At 36.1% G+C, this 16223-nt stretch overlaps 1 protein-coding gene across 15 annotated transcripts in view; it reads left to right on the forward strand.

The window, feature by feature from the left end:
* Positions 1 to 16223, forward strand: part of APC (APC regulator of WNT signaling pathway) — a 105636-nt gene that overhangs the window by 71975 nt on the left and 17438 nt on the right. For 6 of the 15 annotated variants that reach the window (XM_070412447.1, XM_070412454.1, XM_070412448.1 and 3 more), the window contains 5 exons: positions 3618 to 3722; positions 8166 to 8264; positions 11187 to 11565; positions 13037 to 13132; positions 14409 to 14462. In XM_070412447.1, the coding sequence (XP_070268548.1) occupies positions 3618 to 3722; positions 8166 to 8264; positions 11187 to 11565; positions 13037 to 13132; positions 14409 to 14462 (733 nt within the window). The remainder of the gene's footprint in view (positions 1 to 3617; positions 3723 to 8165; positions 8265 to 11186; positions 11566 to 13036; positions 13133 to 14408; positions 14463 to 16223) is intronic. The other 9 variants (XM_070412452.1, XM_070412456.1, XM_070412453.1 and 6 more) reach the window with 3 other exon arrangements.

Consider the following 16223-nt stretch of genomic DNA (forward strand, 5'->3'; position numbering starts at 1 on the left):
CAGTTGTGGGCAGTAATGAGGATTAACTGTAGATGAACACAAAGGATCTTAAAATGTGTGAATTTTGTGACATGTAAATACCTCAACAACAAAAATTTTTATAGTCCTAAACTAGAAACTTTTGGTAAGTTTTCCAGCAACAATAGGAATAAGGACATGAGTTAGGATTATTCTTTCATAGGAATCAGAAGTAGCCTCTTTGCCTTCAGAGTTAGCACTAGTTTGGGACAGTGATCAGAGAGTGCAGGCAGGCCTGTCGCCTAAGATCAATGAAAGAACAAAGGAAGTAAATAAGAAAGGAGGAAGAAAAATAAAGGTAGTAAGTGTTAAATATTAGTTTGGCCTCTGGAGTCAGACTGGGCTGTGATCCCAGCTCTGGTTCTATTATTTACTAGGTATGTGACCTAAGGCCAGATATTTATCTTCCCTGTGTATCAGTTTCTTCATTTGTAAAATGAGGGTAATAACTGTACCTACCTTATAAGTTGGTATGGGAATTAAATAAATTAATAGATAACAAGTGATAAATGCATAGTAAACATTAGATTTTTTTTAAAGTTTACCATATTCATCATCATCATCATCCTGCATGCCTGTGTTTCTTTGGATCCCCTACTCTCCCTCTATTGGAAATAACTATTTCAACCCTTATCTCCCTCCCTGTAATAATTCCACCTCCTTCACAGAGAAAACAGCAGCTTTCATAGGCACTATCTCTCTTTCTATCAGGAAGCATTCTGCCTTCCTTCTGTCTTCCTGCACTTTGGATTCTCAGCATCTGCCTTCTCGGGAACTTTTAACTCTTATCTCTTTTCTCACAAATATTTATCTTTTTCCTCTTCTATGGCACTTTTCCAATGGCATTTAAACAGGCTCAAATCTTATGTTTTTTAAAAAAAAATGAAACTTCCTCAATCCCACTGATTCCTGCAACTGTCTTTCTTCATCTGTCCCCTTTACTCCCTCCTGTCCTTTCCCAATCTCCATTCCAAAGGTATTTCTAGACTCCAAGTCTACATTTCCTCCCCACCATTCACTCTTAATGCAAGCCAATCTAATTTCTACTCCCATATTTCACTAACATGGACCGTCAGTGGCTTTTATATTGTGAATTAAATTGGCATTTTCAATCTTCATCTTGACACTTTTCACATTATTGAATACTTCCTGATGTTTGAAATATTCTTCTCTTGGCATCTATGACAATACTTTTTTTGTTTCCATCTCTTTGGCCTTTAAAGCTCATGTTCCTTTATGTGGCATTAATTGTAGGCATTCCTTAAGGCTTATTTCCCTTTTCTGTGTATTGTCTCTCCCTCAGACCATCTCTTTTGTGCTTAGGGCTTCAGTTACCATCTATAAAATATTGGCTCTCAAATTCATTTTTTTAGCCCTGAGCTCCAGACTCCTAAATATATGTGCCAACTTGGCATCTCCACTTAGGTGATGCAAATCTAAAACATAGTAAATTATCTCTTCCTAAGTTCTTCTTACCACCCCACCTCCTTCAGAAAACCCTTATCCTCCTTAAGTTATTACCTATCTCTGTGAGTGACATCATCATTATTCAGTTGTGTGAGCTAAGGAACATAGGAGTAATTCTTGACACCAGAGCTCTTCCTCCACTCACCATATCCAATCTACCACCAAGTCCTTCAGATTTACCTGTCTCCACTTCTTTTATCTCCATCACTGCTTCACTAGTGCAAAGTGCCATCATCTCACATTTACAGTAATATATTAGCCTCCAGACTGATCTCCTCTGTTGCCTATTTACTTAGACCATTTAAAAATTGACTTTAAAAATAAATTTAGCCCTGACCGGTTTGGCTCAGTGGATAGAGCGTTGGCCTGCAGACTGAAGGGTCCCGGGTTCGATTCCAGTCAAGGGCATGTACCTTGGTTGCGGGCACATCCCCAGTAGGAGATGTGCAGGAGGCAGCTGATTGATGTTTCTCTCTCATCGATGTTTCTAACTCTCTATCCCTCTCCCTCTCCCTTCCTCTCTGTAAAAAATCAATAAAATATATTTAAAAATTAAATAAATTTACATGCAACTTTTCTCATTAAAATGCTAATTATTTGGGGCAAGAGTGCTATCTGAGAATCACACTAAAATTTAACAAAATCAGTAAGATTCTTTTATTATCTTTATGTTCTATTCTCTACACCATGATTTCCTGACATACTAGAACAAGCCATGCTTCCTTCCACCTCAGCTTCTTTGCATATGATCTTCTATTTACCTAAAAACTTTATCCTCTACCCTATCATTTTTCTAAAAATTCCTATTTATTCTTCAGATCTCAGTTCAAACATTTCCTAAGAGAGCTCTTCCCCAAACTCCTAGACCATATGACTCTTTCTGTTATATATTCTTATAATACTTTGTACCCTTCTTTCAGAGCACATGTCAAAATCTTAACTTTATTGTTATTTCTCTCATTATTTGGTAGTATCCCTGACTGGACTATAAGTTCCAAGAGTGCATAGAACAATGACTGCTTTTACTAGCACTGTATTCCTTATCACATAATGCAGGTAACTAACATAGCAGATGCTCAGCAATTGCTTATACATCAACATCTGCAATGGTGTTACTGTCAAATCTTTGTGGTTTTTATAGGTTTTTGATTCCTTTTGTTTCTAGATTGACTTTGTATGTCTCTACTTTTGTTGAATTTTTTCAGCTGGTACTATTTTTTCTATTTCTGAATTATTGGGGCTATCTTACTTTTAGCCTACATGTAAATATACTAGTTTATTGATGGAATTAATTTTTGGTCACATTATAAATGGTATAGGAAAGCTTGATGTTTAAAGAACTTCCAGTGAAGCCATTTTGTGAAATAACTATCCACTATCTTGTCACATTTTTTAAAGTATAATTTTTATTTTAGAGTGTCATTTCCCTAGGGCAAACACATTTGTAATTGTTTCTATAAAAGATAATGGGAAAATTATTTTCTTTGATTCTTCAGTGTTATTTTTACAAAGTGACTGTTTTATACTGGATATAAACTATCTCTAAATGATTGCTTTTACTGGATATAATGTCATTTTCATTTCATATAACAGATGGTGGTTACATTAGAAAAGGTTTTTAGTTTTATTTATATCAGAATCTAAGATCTTATCTATTTGTTTAATATGATTTTTATTAGCATATACTGTATATCTATATATTCTATGTAGAGTATACTTACACAGAAGGTATTTATAAACTTAGATAATAGTTTAAGTGTTATATTTGCAGCTCTGTTAAATGCCAGAATTATGTGAACTTGTAGAAAAGATAGTTATTTGTTCTAGTTGGGTTATATTCCTGATAGTGATGTGAGCATAGCTGGTGGAGGATGGTGTTTCTGTGAGTCTCAGAAAATCCTTTGTCTCGTGCAGCTCTAATGCTCAAGGGACACAATTCACTTTCCTCTTACCGAAATAGTCGACTGCCAGCCATGCTGGAGGTTATGAAGTCTGAAGTGTAGTAGTTCCATGCCTTTGTAAACCTGTATAATTTATGCATTCAGAGCTTTAAAATAAGAAAGGGAAAAAGCTGTGAGCTAAAAAAACAGACACCATTTTTTTATGTAATGATGTTAACTCCCTATTAACAGAGGTCATCTCAGAGCAAGCATGAAGCTGGCTCACATGAAGCTGAGCAGCAGAATGAAGGTCAAGGAGTGGCAGAAATCAACATGGCAACTTCTGGTAGTGGTCAGGTAAATAAATTATTTTATTGTTTTTTAAATAAGCTATTTAAATATTTTTTAAATATGGTCCTCAGATTGATCTGTAAATCTTGTTTGTTTCCTGAGTCCTGAATACATATCTTCAGAAGATTTGGTACCAAAATGCTATCACTTTTCTTTATACATCTAACAATAATGTTTTCAAATTTTTAAAACTGTTTCATAATGTAAATTGTGTGTTTCTATTTTAGTCTAAAATGATTGGTGTGACTAGAGTTTTTTGAAAAATAAAATACTAAGCTGCATTTTGGTTATTTGTGTGACTTGACCTAGTTATTATTGCTTTCATTGAATAGATTTGCTCTTTCTCTAAGGCATTCTTTGCAAAGACATTTTTATGTTTTTAAAAATGATCTTAAGGACTTGCTATAGTTCTTGTTTTCTCTTGTACTTCAAGATTACATAAATCTAAAAATCCAAGTCTTATCTTTGAAAAGATTATTTTAATGCTCATAAAAAGTAAAGAGATGTAGCAAAGGTTGTGTTTAACTATTGTTACATCATTTTTAGCAACATTATGGAAGTCAACTTGATTTTTTTATTAATACAGAACTATTTTCTTACTGTGCTGCTGTTAGTTTTCTATTAATTTTATTGGATGCATCCTAATATGACAGAATTTTTCTTTGGGGTGTTCTGTATGCCCCATATTGTTTCAATGAATATTTTTATGCTGTAAATGAATGATTTTAAAAAAATAGAATTTCACCGAGTTGGTTTTAAGGTAATTTTTCTACTGTTGATATAGACTATTTCTTTAGTATCTATGTTACTTTTGATATTATTTACTTAAAAAGAGCATGCTTTTGTTCATTAAAATGTAAAGCTTAAAATCTCTCATACTTAAGTATTTAAATTTATTTTACTAAGTTAAAACAAAAAGATACTTCACTTTAGTATTATTAGTTAGCTTTGCAGTGGGGAAAACTCTAAGTGTGGATGGTAAATTAGTGCAAAAGAAATTATATTTAAATAGCACATTTGAGTTACTTCTTTGTAATTTAGGGAATTATATGGGAAGCTTATGTGTTTCTACACATAAGTAGAAAGGAGGAAAATTACTTCTTGACAGAAAAAAAATTCTCTGCTTAGGATTAAACTTACCATTACTGCTTTGGGTCATATTCCAATTATTATATACTTCAAAGCCTTACCTATCCAATAATCAGGTTATCCATTAAAAAAATAATAATTTAATCCTTATTACACTTCTCTCATTAATTCTTTCATCAGAATTAATCCTAAGTAGATTACATTTAATGTCAAAAATGAAAACTATTGCCCTGCCAGTGTGGCTCCGGTTGAGTGTCAACCCAAGAACCAAAAGGTCACCCACCAGTTCAATTCCCGGTCAGGGCACATGCCTGGTTGGGGGCATGCAGGAGGCAGCTGATCGATGATGTTTCTCTCTTATCAGTGTTTCTATCTCTCTCTCTCCCTCTCCCCGCCTCTCTCTCTAAAAATCAATGGAAAAATATCCTCACGTGAGGATCAAATAAATCTGTTAAAGCATGGGCAAATGACATGAACAGAAATTAAAAGGAACTAGAAATGGCTTGTAAACATGTGGAAAGATTATCAGTTTTATTAGTAATGATGTATAAATATAAGCTACAACCAAAGTAAAATATTTTTGGAGGCCATTGGATTGGCAAAGGTCAATAACACTCAACGTTGCTAATGGTTAACTGTCATCCTCATATACTGTCTCTATTTGTGCAGAATGAATAACCTTTCTGAAGAACAAATTTTTAATATGTATCTAAACTTAATGTGCCAACTCTGTAGTTCATAATTGCAGCTTCTAAGATTTTACACTAATGAGGTAATCAGTCAAGAGTGCTCACACATGTTTGAAGAGATTCATCATAACATTATAACAGCAAAAATAGAAATAATCTGAATGTACATTAATAAATAATTAGTTAAATTATCCATCAACTGTGGATAAGTGGTCAAGTAGCTCTGAAGTAAATCCCACTTTCCCACCAACTAAGAAGCAAAACTTTAGACAAGTAAATTCTGAGTTTTAGTGTTTCTTCTTAAAAAAAAAAAAATCTCTATATATAAAAGCCTAAGCGACCGAACAACCAGTCACTATGATGCACACTGACCACCAGGGGGCAGACGCTCAATGCAGGAGCTGTCCCCTGATGGTCAGTATGCTCCCACAGCGGGAGTGCCACTCAGCTGACTGACCCGTCCCAGTGGCCCACCAGCCCGGCAGCAGCCACTCACTCTCCCAGTAGTCCTGCAGGTACAATCTCCAGAGAATGGGCCAGGCACTGACCCACCACCAGGAAGTCAGCCTCAAGCACCGCGGCCACTTCCCCTCCCTAGATGCTCCACAAGGAAGAAACAATATAAAATAGGCCGCCAAGTGGCTCCCAACAACTGGTGCAAATGTCAGCGAGACGGATCCGGATCTCGGGTTGGCAAGGGCATCCCACCGCCCACCTGGAGGGTCAGTTGTGTCTCAGGTACTCCCCCAACCCCCCTGGGGACCCTCAATTAGTGCACCGGGCCTCTAGTAAGGTGATACAGTTGTGAGAATTAAATGCAGTATGCACTTAACATAGTCCCTGGCATATAGCAGATACTTATTAAAGGTAACATTATTGTTGTCACTAGTAACTAATAATAGTTGTGTATTTTTTTTACTTGATTTGAGAGAGAGAGGAAAGGAGAGGGGGAAAGAGAGAAACATTGATTGGTTGTCTCCCATACGTACCCTGAAAGGGGGCGGGGGGGGGGGGGTTGAACCTGCAACCTGGGTATGTGCCCTGGCCAGGAATTGAACCACAATCCTTCAGTGCACAGATGATGCTCCAACCAACTGAGCCACACCAGCCAGGGCAGTTATTTTTAAAGAAACGTAATTTGTGCTAGATACTGTATTAGACTCTGGAAATAGATAATTGAAAAAGACAGATAGTCCCTAGCCCAGTGATGGCGAACCTATGACACGCGTGTCAGCAGTGACAGGCGAACTCATTTTTTTTGGTTGATTTTCTTTGTTAAATTGCATTTAAATATGTAAAATAAATATCAAAAATATAAGTATTTGTTTTACTATGGTTGCAAAGATCAAAAAATTTCTATATGTGACACGGCACCAGAGTTAAGTTAGGGTTTTTCAAAATGCTGACATGCCAAGCTCAAAAGGTTCACCATCACTGCCCTAGCCTCATGAAACTTACATGGTACATCCATGCAAATGTTAAAAATGACAAATTGCATCTTTTAATATAGAGTTCTAACTTTTAGTCTTCAGCCTTGCCTTTTTTTCTAGCATATTCTTCACATTATAATCAGAGTGATCCTTCTAAAACACAAATCTGATCAAATCACTTACTTGTTTAGACAATTCAGTGGCTACCCACTCCCCATAGAATAGTATGTAGTTCTTTATGTTATCAACTCTTCCAGCAGTATTTCTGTTTGCCCTATTTCTCTCCAGTCTCTCAGCTGAACTTCTCCAGTCCTTAAGTATGTCCAAGCCTTCCAAATAATGTTCCCTGTGGCTGGAACTCTCTTCTACTTTGTTCACTTGTATGTGTTTTACTCATCTTTCCCCTCAGTTTTAAATGGCATTTCTTTCAGGACATTTTCCTTGTTCCCACCTCTGTGAAATATATAAAGTTGTTCTCACAGCATTTAATACAGTTTGTTGGTTTAATTGTCTACTTGTCTTTTTAAAGACCTCCTCTAATAGAAGTTTCAAGCAGTCTTCTTTATACTTTGAGCTCCCAAAGAACTTGGACTATACTGAATTCACAGTCAGGTTGTGGTAATTTGAAGCATTTCATCAGTGGAGCTTTCTGTCAATCAATTTATGTTTAACTGAATGTGTTTGCATGTCTTTGGATCTGTAAAAAAAGTATTACTCTTAGAATTTCTTTAATATTTGGTTTCTTCTGGAGTGTAATTTAACTGTCTTTTGCAACAAATCTTCTTTTCGTCAGTTTTTCTCTAAAATTTACTTAATAAATTTATAGGTAAAAACATTCCTTTTGAGCAATTATAATGTTCATGCCTGCTTTTTCTCTTTTTTTTTTTTTTTTTGGTTAATCCTCACCTGAGGATACTTTTCCATTGATTTTCAGAGAGGAAGAGAGACAGAGAGAAAAACATCGATGTGTGTATCAATTGGTTGCCTCCCATACATATCCTGACCCGGGTTGGGGATCGAGCCTATAACCAAAGTACAGGTACGTGCCCTTGACCGGAATCGAACCCGTGACTCTTCAGTTCGAGAGCCAATGCTCTATCCAAGGAGCCAAATTGCCTAGGGCAATGTTCATGCTTTTAATGCTATAGTTAGCTGTCTACTGTAAAGAGTACTTTAACATGAAGTTAGCTATATTTATATACAATCTAAATTACACTATCTATAATTTGCTTAATTTCTAGAGTTCGGCTACACGAATGGATCATGAAACAGCCAGTGTTTTGAGTTCTAGTAGCACACACTCTGCTCCTCGGAGGCTGACAAGTCATCTGGGAACCAAGGTAACAGAAGATTATAAACCTGGTCACTAATACTATGAATACTTCCCTAATATTCGTTAGATAAGTCACTAAAAACGTTCTTTCTCATCTTTTAAAAAGAGGAGAATTTTGATGCCATCATCACAGTTTCTTAAAGAAATGACATCTTTTTATACAAAGGAGCACAAAGGGAGAATAGGGATTATTAAAAGTGCCAAATTAGCTAGTTTTTTTCATATTTTTTTCCCCAGCCTTATCCACTTCTCTGCCAGTATCCTAAGCTCCAATCTCACTGGCTTACTTGCTTTCCTGAGCTCTCCCTTTATCCTCCACGTCTTGGCTGCAGTGGCACGCATCTCCACTGTCTACCTCGTCTCATAACAGCTCTCAAAGCTTTAGCCAGCCTTCAGAACTCTTCTCAGGCTTGCTTCTTTACAAAACATTTTCTGATTCCCATGGTCCTCTCACCTCCCCATGTAGTCTCTCTGCCTCCTTTGAATCACTACAGTGCATGAAACTGTCTTGGAGAACAGAGACTGTCTTTTATGTATCATGTGTTGCATCCAGCACAGAGCCTGTGAATAATGAGTGTTTAATAAATATTTATTTAAATAGATGGAACAGTTATTGAAATTGAATGTTATCCATTGCTGCTAAGTCAGCTCTCTTAGGGTCTCTCAGATGTTAACAAGTATCTTAGGACTTGGGAATAGCATAGTCTTGGACTATGATCATAGTCCGAGAAAACTGGCCAGTGTAGCTCAAAAGAAAGTAATTATTTTATTACTGTTTTAAAGCCAGAGACTTTAATATTATATTAACAAAGGATGAAATTCTAACATTACTAAACAATTTGTTTTTCATTAAATCTAAATAATTCCATTAATTGTTTTCATAGCATATTCTGTATACTCTTTATTTTAATAATATAATGGCTCTTAGGAAAAGCATTACTGAAATAACTAATATTGATTTAAGAAATGAATTTTGGAGTACTTATATTGTTAATGTAAGACCTAATTCTTTTAATAACTCAAAATAGCTACTACTTGGGACCTTTGGAATACTAGTAACTGTGCTAGGAGTTGTATGTATGTTATCTCTAATTTTCTCAAACCCTATGGGATATTCTTGTTTCTCTTTGTTAAATGAGAAAACAGATACAAAAGTGATTCAGGCAGCCATTGTATAATTAAATTGGACTTCAACCCCAGATCTATCCAACATAAATACATAGTTTTTACTATAAAGAAAATCTCTAATATTCAACACTACTGTTGCATGAACACTGACAGCTATAATATCTTTTTCTTTTGAAGTAATTTATGCATAATACAAGAGCTTCCTACATTTTTGAATGCCAGCTACTAACCTATATATGTATGAATTCATTTAATCTTCAAGAGAAAACCCTTTTAGGTGAATTCCTTCATTTTGCAACTGAAAAAATGGGCTCAGAGAAATCAGATAACTTGTTCGTATCACACAGCTCACTCATAAGTAGTGAAGCCAGAATTTGAAAACCCATTTATCCATAATTCTACAGTGCCTTCCTAAAACCTTCATATCTAAGAGTAGTCTGTGTTTACACGTTTAGAGTAGTTTCTTAACCTAAGCACTATTGACTGGATAATTCTTTGTTGCATTGTAGCCTGTTTAGCAGCATTTCTGGTCTGTACCCACTAGACACCCATAGTACTTCCTCCTGTAGTTGTGACAACCAAAAATGTCTCCAACATAAATACATAGTTTTTACTATAAAGAAAATCTCTAATATTCAACACAACTGTTGCATGAACACTGACAGCTATAATACCTTTTTCTTTTGAAGTAATTTATGCATAATACAAGAGCTTCCTACATTTTTGAATGCCAGCTACTAACCTATATATGTATGAATTCATTTAATCTTCAAGAGAAAACCCTATTAGGTGAATGTTGCCAAAAGTTAAGAACCACTGATTTATAGACATGATACATTCTTTATATAATACTCTCTACTTTTCTCGAGCTTTAAAATGAAGCTGATCATAGTCCAAGATAACTGGCCAGTGTCGCTCAATTGGTTGGAGTATTGCCTTTACACCAAAAGGTGGCAGGTTCAATTCCCAGTCAGTGCACATACCCAAGATGCAAATTCCATTCCCAGTCAGGGGGGAGGGAGGGAGGGGGAGGGTGTACAGTAGGCAACCAATCGATGTTTCTTTCTCTTTCCCTTCTCTCTAAAATCAATGAAAAACATATCCTTAAGTGAGGATTTTTTTAAAAAAGATAACAGTACTGTTTCCTTTTTCTAATTGCTTCTAAGTAAATCCTTAGACTTTATTGTCAGAGAGTCGATGCTTAGCAATTGCTTTTAGAAAAAATTGTATGAGAATCTTTGCTTTGAACTCTTTATGTAATCATAGCATTCTTTTTATGACAAAGTGTTTTTTATATGTGTAAGGGAGAAATCTTATAATTTTAACAATACTATTATAATCTTTTGAGGGTTAGTGATTGCTGAAAACTAGTACTTAGTAAAAATGATTGTTGAAAACTTTTATATTTATTAATTATAGTTGTAGATTAAAAGAAGTAAAACAAAATTTCTAATTCTCCCAAGAATTTAGATAGACCACCTTCCTCACTCTGTGAGTGAAATTAGTTGATTTTCATTCATTATAATCAATGAATTATCACGAGCTGATCCAGATAAACACAATTTAAGTATGTAAGAACCTACTTCCTCTTTCGGCACTGTATATTACCACTACTATTATTTACTCATACAAACAAATTGGTGATGATATAAATTTTGAAATAGCATTCATTACTTCATCATGGAAAGAGTTTTTTGTTTTTTGTAATGAGTTACAATAAATATCCCATTCATCACTTCATTGGTGTTGGCTTTTGGATATTAAAGTCATAATTTTGTTTCTAAACTCATTTGGCCCACAGGTGGAAATGGTGTATTCATTGTTGTCAATGCTTGGTACTCATGATAAGGATGATATGTCACGAACTTTGCTAGCTATGTCTAGCTCCCAAGACAGCTGTATATCCATGCGACAGTCTGGATGTCTTCCTCTCCTCATCCAGCTTTTACATGGCAATGACAAAGACTCTGTGTTGTTGGGAAATTCCCGGGGCAGTAAAGAGGCTCGGGCCAGGGCCAGTGCAGCACTCCACAACATCATTCACTCACAGCCTGATGACAAGAGAGGCAGGCGTGAAATCCGAGTCCTTCATCTTTTGGAACAGATACGAGCTTACTGTGAAACCTGTTGGGAGTGGCAGGAAGCCCACGAACAAGGCATGGACCAGGACAAAAATCCAAGTATGTTCCCTATAGTGTACATCACAGTGCATGTTATAAAACAAATGTAAACGTTTTTAAAAAGAAAACTTTTAGTTCGTATGTTGTCTTTATGAATAGGACAGGAAATGCATATTAGCCATCTACGCTACTAACATAGGTTAAAGCTTAAGTCTGTTTTAAGTCTAAAATTAAGAAAAATGTAGCAAAGGAAAATGTTATATGCACTATGATGCAGCAAAGAAAAAGAACAGGAAATCAAGAGAGACCTACAGAGTCATAGCATAGTACATCTAGAATCTGAGTAATTATGTTGCCCATCTCTTTTATTTTATAGATGAAGTTCAGAAAAGAAACTTTACATAAGTTTTTTCAGCAAGCCATTATCTTTTACATTTGCATATCACTCTACTCAGTAGATACAGAGCTGTTATATCTGTTGTTATACGATCCTCACAACAACCTGTGAAGTAGGAAGGGAAGGTATTATCTCCATTTTACAGATGAAGAAACTGAGACTCAGAAAAGCTAAAGATTTGCCTGTGGCATCACAGTTAGTAAGTGGAGCCAGGAACAAAGGCCAGATTTCCTGATTCTCAACTCAGTGCCCTTCCTACCACACCATCCTGCTCCAGGCAATGGGCCCCTATTGCTGGGGGTGATCAGCCACCCAGCTCTTTGCTCAGGAAAGACCCTTGGCCACCAGCCCCTGTCCCTCAGACACAGGGAACATGGGAGCAGGAACCCTTGGGCACATAACTTCATTCCTGTAGCAAGAACCAAAATTAGTAAGTATATAAGGTAAGATTTTCCTTTCGCCTGATAAAAAAATACACACACACACACACACACACACACACACACGGCACCTCAAAAAAAATTAAGTAGAATGAATTATTATTGCTTCTGAAAAATAGACTTGCGTTTTAAATTTTATTTCAGGTAACAAGTTTTGAAACCTTGTGCATAATACTAAATGTGGAGGTATATTTTCTTGGATACCTTTTCTTTAAGTTTTTACTATCTAGTATCTGTCAATATAGTAAGTAAACTTTCTCTACTAGGTTTATACTAGCTTTCTCTACTACATTTGTACACAGTGATGTGCTTCTAACCCACACTCATGACAATAGTTTAAGTAGAAATTATAAATAAAATTAATTTTATACCAAAATGTTTTTATTCTTTCATATAGTAAACATAGTTTTAAATTATTTTAGTTGTAGCAAAAACCTGCAAGGGTCTTATTCTAACAGACTTGGTCAAGGGCAATTGAATGGTAAACATTTTTATGGAACCAAGAAAAGCCTTTTACTCATATTTTCTTTTCCATGTTGGTAATATTTATTTATCTACTCAGCAAATGTTTATTGAACCATTAAACTGTGCATTAGGGATATGTTAGTGAGCCCTGTGTATTTTTCAAGTATAATAAACATCATTTCTTTTGAGAAAACAAAGCATTATGGTTTATGTCAATTTTATTTTTTAGTGCCAGCTCCTGTTGAACATCAGATCTGTCCTGCTGTGTGTGTTCTAATGAAACTTTCGTTTGATGAAGAACATAGACATGCAATGAATGAACTTGGTAAGACAGAAATGTTTCTTAATGCCATAGAAAAATACTAAAGATTTCATCATTGTTGAAATTGAATATAAGGCCACTAACTTATATTACCAGCTGCTTCCTCCTTGTAGCAAATGATGATAGTCTGATTTCCAGAGAAGAAAAGGTTCTAAATAAAGAAGCTGCTACCCCAAACTAACTTGGATTTTCAAAATCTCAGTTATAGATTGGAAAAATTACTAAATAGGCCACTCCTTGCCCCTATTGCCAAGGTAGACCCTGTGTGACAGCTGACAGGGAGGGTAATTTGAATTATTTTGAAATGTGGAGCTCCTTCATTTTTCCTGAACTGAGTCACTTCTGATGCACACCAGAAGATACGCATCTACCTTTGTGGTTATCAGTCTTTTACTCGATTTTCATGATAAGCAGCATGGTATCTTTGAAACTGGTTATTATGGAAAAGCATTATGTTTTAATTTAAATCAGAAACATTCTATTAATTTTGGAAGGATTACACTTCTTTAGGTATGTGTTATCACACACTCTAATCACACCTACATTTGTGCACCCCATTTTTCATGTAACGGTTTTTCTTTGATTTCTAGGTTCATTTTGCACAGGTGATATTTATAAATTGCATCTTGCTGAGCCATCTCATGTGAACTGGATCTCTCTAGTGGTGCCACAAGCAAGACCGTACACTGGGTTCCCATCTTAGTGTAGCTGTGCCCTGGCTTTTTGTGCTGTTTATGTTACATTGCATTCCAGCCCCCCCTTTGTTTTCCTGTCACCCTCATCATTATCATTCATCATTTATCTTAAAAGTGACAAAGTCATGAGACTTCACAGAGAATCTGGACAGCCAAAATGAGTGTTGTCTCCTTCAGAGTCATTACTTCGGGAGGCTATGTACTTCTGATTTCGGGCCTGTCCTCCAGCCATGCTTTTCTTCCCACAGGCCCTAGCAATTGGCCCACCTGAATCTCTCCTTCCCCCACCACCTCCCTCAGCCTCCTGTGGAACTGAGTATAATCTTAGGAGTTCTCCCCACCTCAGTACAGTCTTGACATTTGTGAAAGTTTTATGTTTGGATGGATTTTTTTTTAAATACTATTGATAATGGGAAGGGGTTAAGAATAATAAACAGAAAAATTAATCCAAGCTTAAGCTAATGCCAAGATTTTTCTATAAATGTTCCTGTGTTCCAATGGACTGTAGACTAGGACTGACACATTAATCATCTGAATTTCAAAGTAAATCGTAGACTCAGTATTTGTTCCTCTTCCTTCTTCAGGTAGGAAGGCTACCCGGGGCATTTCATCACAGGAGCTAGGGCAGGGGCTTTCAGGTGAGGAGCAGGATGGGGCACCTGGGGGTGTGACTGCTGGGACATAGCACAGAGGATTGCCTTCTTCTCATTCCTAGCCTCCGAATTTGCACTGGAACAAAAGAAGGATCAAGGTTTGTGGATTGTGGAGAAATAGAGTAAGAAAGCATCAAGTATCTGACTATGAGGGATAAGGAGGGGGAAAGTCCCTAATAGGTGAAGGGAAATTCCTAAACCCAGTCATCTGGGACTGTCATTTGTCCATACAAGAAGATTCTACAGCTATCAGGGTCATATAAGTTTGCACCTATTAGTACTGCAAGTTTTGGACTCTTAACAGTAGTGATATATTTACTAATTTATTAATTCTTAGCTCTGACCCAGAAACTTTGCTAGGCACTAAATATAAAAAAAAGGTTAGGACTTAGTCCTGACTTTCCAGGAACTCATGGTTTATTTGCATTAATATTTCCGAAACCAGATCATAATGAACACTAGAGTTACTTGTCAAACCATGTAGGTACTCTGGCCCGGTAGCAACCTGGCTTAGTAAAGCAATCTCCAAGGGGGAGCCTAGGAATCATATTTAATAAGTGACTTAGGTAATTCTCCTGGTCAAGATATTTTATGAAACACCAATCTATAAAACATTGATGCTGGGCCCCTGATACTTATTTTAGAATGAGGCTAATGGTGTGACTATCTAAACCAAGTTTACACACACACACTTTAAAAATTATATCATCTTTCTGTTATCTTTTTTTGGATTAAAGATTCTGTTGAATATCACCAGAAGCTGTTGGTCCTTTACTACCTATAATGTTACGGTATACCATATTGGGTACTATTTGGTTCATATGGGCCCTATTTTCTAACATAGGCACTAAGGAAAATATGGAAGGACATGCTCATTATCTTTGCATTTTTCTCAGAGCAACCTATTTTTTTTCTAACAATCATGAATTTTCATATTTTTACTTACCTGAAACATAAAGGGCTCTTTCTTTTATCTGATATCCTAAATTCTATTGAATGTTCTTTTCTCATTAGCCATGTTCTTCATGGTTTTTTTCACATTGGCCATATCCTTCTTTATTTTTATTTTTTTCAGAATCAAATCCTAAGATTTTGTAGTTTTTCCATACAAGAGTACTCAACTCTTTGCTCATTTAGTGCCTTCTTGGAATCTTTATCACAAATACCGCTATGCTGGGCAGGATTTAATGTAGGCACAAAGCACAGTATGTTTTGTTTTGGTTTTGAGAGTCTGCTTTATAATGCTCAACATTTTGGTGATTTCATCAGTACACAGGGCCACTGTCTTCAGGTCAACAGTGACACCCCCACCCCTTACCCCCGCCCAAGGTCAATTTCCTGGGTCAAAACTCTCAGTTCTTTTCCTGGCTCCTCTTCTTTATCCAAGCATCACATGTGTAATTCCTCAGAGCTCTCTCCAAGGTTCTCTTCTCTCCTCTCTCCATAGGCAGTGTCTTCCACTTCAATTACAATATTTTTAAATTTACATCTTAATCCAAGTTCTTTCTCCTGAGTTTTAAATACATTATCAAATTGGTCCTCTGACATCTTTACTTGGAAGGTTTTACAGACATTTCTTACTCAGCTGCCACAACTGAAATTTTTATCTCCTCCATCCCCAGATCTCTCTCTCTTCCAGGGTTTCTTTTCTCAGAAAATAGCATTCCAATCAACCCAGTTGCTCAAGCCAGAATCTTGAAAAATATCCATGACTCTGTCCTTCTCTTCTATAGCTAGTAACTGAGT

The sequence above is a fragment of the Myotis yumanensis genome, unplaced genomic scaffold (assembly GCF_028538775.1).
Source record: "Myotis yumanensis isolate MYYU_CA2020_CCGP unplaced genomic scaffold, mMyoYum1.0.hap1 SCAF_4, whole genome shotgun sequence".
NCBI classification, from domain to species: domain Eukaryota; kingdom Metazoa; phylum Chordata; class Mammalia; order Chiroptera; family Vespertilionidae; genus Myotis; species Myotis yumanensis.